This window comes from Sitophilus oryzae, unplaced genomic scaffold (genome assembly GCF_002938485.1).
Source record: "Sitophilus oryzae breed Bouriz unplaced genomic scaffold, Soryzae_2.0 scaffold_732_pilon_pilon, whole genome shotgun sequence".
Lineage (NCBI taxonomy): Eukaryota > Metazoa > Arthropoda > Insecta > Coleoptera > Curculionidae > Sitophilus > Sitophilus oryzae.
In genome coordinates, this window is record NW_022147343.1 from 1275753 (window position 1) to 1284243 (window position 8491).

An 8491-nucleotide genomic window follows, 5' to 3' on the forward strand; every position below is an offset into this window, starting at 1 on the left:
AAGTATCAACTGAGTATGTTAATACATTTTATTTTTTTAGCTTCTGGTCCTATTACTGAAGGTGTACTACAAGAAGGATCTGAAAAATCCAGTGCAGAAATGCCTTCCATGTCGAAGTCACAAGAAGATACATTGGTGTCAATATTGTCCAGTAAAGAAGGTAATTCACATATTTTCAGTCACATTATTTCCTTTAACAATAAGTTTAGGACCTTTTTGCAAATTGTTACAGCCAACCTCGTGGCTGGAATTTAAAAAAAAAGTGTTGTAGGGCTTCTAAATCACCAAATTTTGCTACCAGCTCGGGCATCTGTAGCTCTTATAATAAAAAAACTTCAACTTTTTCAACTGTCTATAAAGCAATTATCAAAAATACAAGAAATATCCTGAAATCAAAGCTATATTAGATATTTACCGTGGGCTGTCTGTACTTACTTTCCTATAAATGTCATAATCTTAAACTGTACAGGGTGTTCACAATTATATGCCAAACTTTCTAATATATAAAACAATTTTTCTTCGTTTTTTAAATGGAGCACCCTTTATATTATTCCTTTGTTAGATGGGAAATTAAAAAATTAGCATTTTTTGTATTGAAAGTATTTAAAAAATTTTAAATTATTACTTTTAAATAAATAATTTATTATTTATTATTATTTACTTTTAATAAATAATTTTTAATTACTTTTAAAGCTTTTTATATTACTTGGAACGTTTAAAATTGTTTAAAAAATTATTTATCCACGACTCTCTATAATTTGATTATTATACATGAGTTTATGAAATAATAATAATATTCATTATTCACTAGTGAATACTAGGCTACCACAGATATCTCGATCCAATTTAATTTTAATTCTCTTCCAAATAGATACATTTTCTTTTCTCGATTTAATTTATTTTATTATTTAATTAGTTAAAGCTTAATTAGTTAGCTACCTAGTTAAAGATATTTCAATGTTTTGTTTCCATGTTACTTACTCGTTATACTCGTTCAATATTTTTTTGACGTTAAAAATACAAACTTATATTAATATTATCTCAATTTTTAATATATAAAATTTATTAACTTCATCCGCGTGAATAAAAGCCACCATTATATGCTCGTTGAACAATATACTATTATGACGTTTGAAAAAAATAGCATGTTTTATTCGGAGCAAAAATGACTTTTTGTGCCTAGCGTGTAATGTCGTCAATGCCAAAAAAAAATGTGTCATTTTTACTCCTACTAAAACAATATACTATTGCCTGGTATTTTACCATTGGAAGAGCCATATGTAATAAAAACGCACAAAAACATATTTGCAAAAACGCTGAAAATTTTAAAATGCTCTAAATACAAAAAATCATTTTGCTATTCTCCATCTAACAAGGATATAATATACAGGGTGTCCCAGTTAAAAAAAATCGTTTGCTCTGAAATTATTAATCCCTTTGTATTTTTCCAAATTTCCATATATTTTTTGGTACAAAATAAAATAAAAAAAACCATAGAACGTTTTGATTTTTAGCACTTTCAACCACATTTTAATTTTTTTTTTCAATTTTTTACTAAAACGGCACGGACATTTGGTTAAGTATAAACTGGGTTAGCCATCCAAATGTGAGAAGATGTGACAAAATTGATACCTATTTAAAACCTATTAATGATGGTGATTTGATATCAAGAATTTTAATATTTATTTATTTTTTAGTTTGTTCAACTGCAAGTAGTGAAATTGCTGTGGAACATGTTACTGTACAACACAAAAGATCAATATCTGATCTGTTCTGTGAGGCAGTACCTTCTACTTCAAAGTCAAGTGACGATGCCTCAGTGACAATGTTGTCCACCCCTAAACATAAACGTCGACGTATCAGTGTGTCTACTCCAGCTAAACTTTCAAGTAAGTTATTGTTTAAACTGTGTGTGATAATTAAACAGTTAAGAGAATTTCTGTGTAAAACAATAAATAAGTAAAATAATAAAAAAATAAATAAGACATAACAACATAATAATAACAAGTAAAAGTTAGTGTGTCCCATATGTATGTCTCTATTGTTATTGTCTCATATGAGTCAATAGGAATAGTTAGATTCTTTGAGGTGTCTATCTGTCTGATCCACAGCGACCTTTTGAGATCTATTGTGGTCCAATAAAAATAGTAATGAAAAAAACCTTTTATCAATAAGAATAGTAATAAAAATCTTTTTACAGATTAGATGCTTAATATGATTTCAAATTCTTCAAAATTCAACTTAATGTTAGGTGTGTAATTTCATTTCGTAACTACTCTGTATTAGTATATTGTTGGTATATATTTCTTGGTTTTGGTGCCTGAATCTAAGTCAGCGGTATATGTAGACATATTAACCAGTTATTATGATTTTTTAGTAGATATTTCACATTTTTTAGATATTTTTTTGTTTATTCTAACAAATTTTATTTATTTTCAGGTTTAAAGAAACGTGTAAGTTTATTATCGTATACAAATGTAAGTCGATCTTCACAACTGACCCCAAAGGCAAGAACACTATACAAGATGGCTACTAATCTTCGGTCAACTGCTAGAAAGCTGAATATAAATTGTACAGATCTCAAAACTCAAGTGAAAAAGTTGGAAACTTTGTCCAGCTCAATAGATCATGTAAGAAGAAAGATTAACAAACCAACATTTGATTTTCTGATGTCCCAGATAAGGTGTCAGAGTGTAAAACCCAAAGGAAGGCGGTATTCATTAGACGAAAAGGTACTCTTTTTATCGTTATTCAAACAGAGTCCAAAAGCCTATAGGATACTTAGAAGTCTGTTTGCTGTCCCATCCAGGAAAACCCTTACAAATCTTTTAGGGCAAATCCCTTTTAATGTGGGAATCAATCCAGTCATCATGGAATCCCTTTCTACAAAATGCAAATCAATGAGGGATAGCGATAAATATTGCAGCCTTATATTTGATGAAATGGCTTTAGATCCATCACTGCAATATAATAAAAAAAATGATATCATTGAGGGTTTTCAAGATAACGGAACCGAAGAATGTAGGAAACCTGTAATTGCTGACAAAGTAATGGTATTTATGGTCAGAGGGATATGTAAGAAGTGGAAGCAACCAATAGCGTACTTCTTCAATGAAAGTGGCATGAAAACAGACATGCTAGTGAAGACCATTAAAGAAATAATAATTGCCTGCCAACAGTTAGGCCTAAAAGTAAAAACCGTTGTTTGTGACCAAGCAACTACAAATGTTGCAGCTATAAATAAATTATACATTGAAACAACAGAATATTTTGCTCGAAAGAATGAAGAAAATAAATTTTTTGGAATTTGCATTGGGGGCCAAGAAATTATTCCTCTATATGATCCTCCTCATTTATTAAAATGTATTAGGAATAATTTCTTTAAATATAACTTACAATTTAAGTGGAGAAAAGAGAAGGAGGAAGTTGCTAAATGGGAGCACATAACACAGTTATATAATATTGAATCTGAGGAAGACGACGATTATAAACTATGCAAAAAACTTACAGTACATCATGTTGAAAACACCAAAAAGATGAAAGTTGCAGTAGCTGCCCAGGTCCTCAGCAGTAATGTTGCAGCTGTAATGAGAAGTTTGGCTATTAGAAACTACACTAACAGTCCATTGAGCTTGCCAAGAGAAGCTGAAAGTACAGCGGAATTTATATTATTCATGGATAAGGTATTTGACAGCGTCAACGGATCTAGGGTTAATATAAAACATGGCAAGGACTTGAAATGTGCGGTTGCTGCAAAAACGGGGCATAAGCGGTTTTGGTCTGAGGCTATCCGCGTTTTTAAAACTATACATTTTTTTAATAATAAAACAAGGAAAATTGAACCACCTTCTTTAAAAAACTGGATCCATTCTTTACAAGGGATTTCATACCTATGGAATCGATTAAATAAGGATGGGATTCAGTTTTTATCCTTACGGAACCTCAACCAAGACCCCTTGGAAAACCTTTTTGGGTCGATCCGAAGCCATGGCGTAAGAAATGTCAATCCAAATGCGAGATCGTTTATTAGTTCTTTGAAGTCGCTAATAATTAATAATTTTTTAACAAGCCATTCAAAATCAGCTAATTGCGAAAATGACAATTTACAAGCTTTAGATGACTTGAAGCACATGCTATCTTCTAAAACTTTACCATCTACAAAGAACATACAGTTTCCAGAAATTTCAGTTCCTGACTATAAGCCGGAATATGAATCGTTACTGAAAAGAGGAAAACTTACATACATTGCAGGATTCGTGGCAAAAAAGGTGATGGCACAAATAAAATTGTGCCATCAGTGCAAAAAAGACTTGGTTGGAGGTGACAGGCGTGAAGCAGAATATTTTGTAATTGAGGGTAGAGCATATTCTGCCAACGCTTTGCTGGCACCTTCAACTAATTTTAATCTTTTTTTTCGTAAATGTATTTTTACATTACAAAATGTACTACCGCAGATATGCCATAAGGCTAATATAACAGTGTTATTAAAGGCCATATTACATAATATGTGTAAACAAGATATATTTATTTGCGACAAACATAATTTACAAAAATTAATTATTAATTATACGATAAAATTTCACTTATTTGTGTGGTTAAAAAATGTTAATTCAATACTTAAAGGAAAACAAAAAGTTGGTTTAACAACAGACAGAGTAAAAATACATGCCTCTAAAAAGTTTGAAAAACATTCGAAGTTTTTTAAAAAGATAAATATAACGAAAGGCCTTAATGTTTCGTCTTAGACACTTTCTTCGTTACATTTGCTTTTTTGTTGTAACTATATAAATATTTTAATTATTACCATATACAGTAGATTCTCGATTATATGAAGTCATCTGAAACGATCCATAAAGCCTAGTTTAATATTTAAATAATTAATAAATGTTACTTCTCTCTGCATTGTTTGAAAATTCGATTATTTCTACTCGGTTGACCCCACAATATTTCAAATAATCGAAAGTCTATTCTACCACACTTTTTTATTGCTAAGGATCTTGATTAACGGATGAAATGTAAATGAAAAGTTATATGATGTTTTTTGGAAATTTTCATGTTTTTATTGTATATTTCTAGTTTTGTATATTTGTTCATAGTATTTCTAATTTTTTCTTTTTTAAATTTGTTATATTTCAGATATTGTGTTGGTATAATATTTATATGTTATAAATACTGTGTTTTATTTGTTCATTTCCTGAGTACTTCATCGATAAAGACATGTACCGTATAATTAAAAAAATAACACTCTCATGGTGACTTGGAAGTGAAGATCAATAACATATCGTATGTAAAGTTATGTGGTAAATGTCACTGATCACCATTTCTAAGCTAACTCTGATGCTGTTTTTTTTTTATCGTATGGTCCTATGGTGTCTGAAATTAGTAATGACTGTATTAGGATCTTGAACAATATAAGCAACAGAAAAAAGTTTAAATGAAAGTCTTAAACAATTATGTTTCTATTATCCCTCTATGTAATTCATTGTCGTTTTATTTGGAATTATATATCTTTGTTTTCGAGCTCTCTACTTTTTTCTATGAAAATTTAAATATAAAACTCTTTTAAGGCATAACATTTTTTTTTAATATAGGCTTAATTTTTTATTTCAAAAAGTTCTTCAAAATACATCTTTAGTTTTAAAAATTAACCAAAAAAAACGTAAATAAGCAAAAAAAAATTCATTACAAATATAATTGTCTAAAATTTTCCCTATGTAAACTTTTTTCTAACCTTTACAGTTTTTGAGACCTCTAATACTGCCATCACCAGTTTCCGAAGTCATTGTAAAAATAAATAATAAACAAGTAACTAAAATGGTTTAATTTGAATTCCCGCTTGTTTCGTAATACTTCTTTCCTAAGGACACCAGAGGCGCTGCGCGCAACTTAATCTTGACAATGTACTATTAGTTGCCTATCTATATCAGTATATATATTCTTTATCTATGGTTTAGTACTGACCACAGAACCAATAATGGAAATATTTTCATCAATCATATTACTCCATAATCATATATAATATTATTTTAGGGATCGGTTTTCGGTTTTCCCCCCAAATTATTTATCATATCTGATATCTTCTAAATTTGATTAGGGAATTTGATAAAGGCCAAAGGCCGAAAGGCCGTTAATAATAGTATTTTTTTAGTGCACTTGTAGAAGCAAATGAGTTAAGTTAAAGTGAAAAAGTTACTGAAAAAGTATAGGTACGTACATAATATTCTTTTATATGTATAATACTATAATTTTCAATTAAGATTTGAAATTCAAATTGTTAGTCTTATTCATTTATATGAAAAATACAGATGCATCAAAATTCCACAATCTAAATAAATATAAAAAAAAACTTTATTCAACTATTTAACATATTACGAAACTATATATAAGTATTATAACACCAAGGAATATTAAATAGTAGGTATAATATTCTTTGGTAGTATAAAAATAAAAAAAAATATGTAGTATATAAAACTATTAGAGTGTAATTAGTATAAATTTTTCCATGAACACAATATACATTTAGTTATGAAAAGAAAGTATATCCAAAGAACATTTATATTAATTCATAGGTTGTAAAATTATAGATCTACAGTACACTAGATTATTTTATACAATTAAGTCATTTTTAGTACACTTTAATTTTGTTTACTTTAGGCCTAATTTTTGGAGAATATTTTAGTACGTTTTTTGACATAAGTAATACCAAAATAAATATAAAATATAGAACTTGGTCTTATATACAACAAAATATATGTTTGGATAAAAGTTATACAGATATTTACTGATAAGACAGAAATTATGATATTAGCAAAGCAAGAAAAATCTACTTTTAAATAATATTTGTGATAAATTCTGACAAAAATTTATCCATAGGTTAGACCTTTTTTCTGAATCGCTACTGACACAGCAGCATTTAAAAAATTCATTTCATCACCTATGTCTTCATCATATGGATTTGAAACAGAACTAACTGTATCGACACTCATAGAGCTTGATGTAGATGCTACGGATGATTCATTTTCATGTTCTTTTTGAATATTTTCATAATTATCACAAGTGGATTCCTGAATGTTACTATTTTTTTCTGTAAGAGAAGAATATGTTTAACAATTACATTTTTAAACTGTAGATTAAAATACCTAATATAATGGAATCAGATCCAATTTTACTACAAACTGTAGTGGTAAAATTAGAACTGCAATTAGAATTTGTGGTTGAGTTGCTAACAGAACTGTTTGGCTCACTAATGGGGCTACTCTTCCACCCAGATTGTAGCCCATGTGATTGAATAGCCATTAAAATGGCATCATCTTCAACCTGACCATCATTTTCACAATTTTCTACAAAGTCAGTTGTATCGATTCGAGTTGGGACAAGCTCACCCCAAGTTTCCAACATGCTGTTTATGGTATTATCAACAAATCCTCTTGCAATTTGCCTGGCTTGCCATTTTCTAGAATTTTAATATATAGAAAAACGAGGGTCATAATACTACCATTCAAACCTTAGATAATAATCTTGATTTTTAGGTTGGGCAGATACTAGCGTAACAGGTATTTCATTTTCAAGACTACTTTCTAAGGGTAGCTTTTGAGAATCATCCTCATCCGAGCTGTCTCTATCCATTATATCTTCCGTTTTATCCAAAAAAGTTTTTAAGCAACAATTTTTTGTTGGAGTTACAGATGAAGAAATGGAATCTATAGAAATTCAAAGTTATTACTTATATCATAATAAAATATATATATCTTTATAACCCTGCTTTTGATTATCTTCAGAATTAACACCATTTTGTGTATTTTCCTTTGATGTGGATGCATTAGCAGAATTATTCGAAGGCTGTTTTAAGTGATGTTTTCCTTTAACTTCCCACACATATCGAGCTTTCTTAAGAGGCTTTTCTCCATCTGCATATTCACTCTTTCTTGAATGATCACCTTTATTAGAGCGTTCCATATTTTTAAAACAAGAACTGTTTTTGTCGAGTATTGACCAGTGGTCAGCAACTTTATAAGTAGATCATTCTACTAGACAGAACTGAATTTATTGATTTGACACGTTTAAATATCACACAAAGACGCCCAAAAGGTAAAAATAAACGACTTGAACATATCCATTCTCAAGTTTAAATGATTTTTTTGGAAATTCGGAACTGGGAACTTAAAAAAAATAATTTGAATAATCACCGATCACTTGGTTATTTACTAATTTTAATCAGATGTTTTTAATATTAGGCGACGTTTGTTTTTTGTTCCTATCCTTCTTTAGTTCGGGAGTGCTTAGGAATAAGACAGAGAGGACAAATCTCATTACGTCATATTTTGATAGTTCTAAATTTTAACGCATTTAATTAAAATAATTAAAATATAAAACGATCATTATAAAATACCCTAAACAATAATGAGCTACAAAAAATAGAGAAATAAATCAAATGTATTCGCATTAATTAAACCAAAGTTATTACATATTTTCAGGATTTCGACTAAATGAA

The 8491-nt window shown here is 29.2% G+C and overlaps 1 protein-coding gene across 1 annotated transcript; it reads right to left on the minus strand.

The window, feature by feature from the left end:
* Positions 1–6733: 6733 nt before the first annotated feature.
* Positions 6734–8247, minus strand: LOC115888327. The gene is made up of 4 exons (XM_030908021.1): positions 7758–8247; positions 7505–7700; positions 7140–7453; positions 6734–7084 (listed from the first exon to the last, which is right to left on the minus strand). The coding sequence occupies exons 1-4, from the start codon at positions 7954–7956 to the stop codon at positions 6864–6866; spliced, it is 930 nt and encodes a 309-aa protein (XP_030763881.1). The 5' UTR covers positions 7957–8247; the 3' UTR covers positions 6734–6863.
* Between the last annotated feature and the right edge of the window lie 244 nt (positions 8248–8491).

Coding starts and splice junctions, on each gene's coding strand:
- LOC115888327 (XM_030908021.1), bottom strand. CDS start 7,956: ATGGAACGCTCTAATAAAGGTGATCATTCAAGAAAGAGTGAATATGCA. Junction 7,701..7,757: donor TGAAGATAATCAAAAGCAGG/GTTATAAAGATA, acceptor GAATTTCTATAG/ATTCCATTTCTTCATCTGTA. Junction 7,085..7,139: donor ATCTGATTCCATTATATTAG/GTATTTTAATCT, acceptor CTTCTCTTACAG/AAAAAAATAGTAACATTCAG.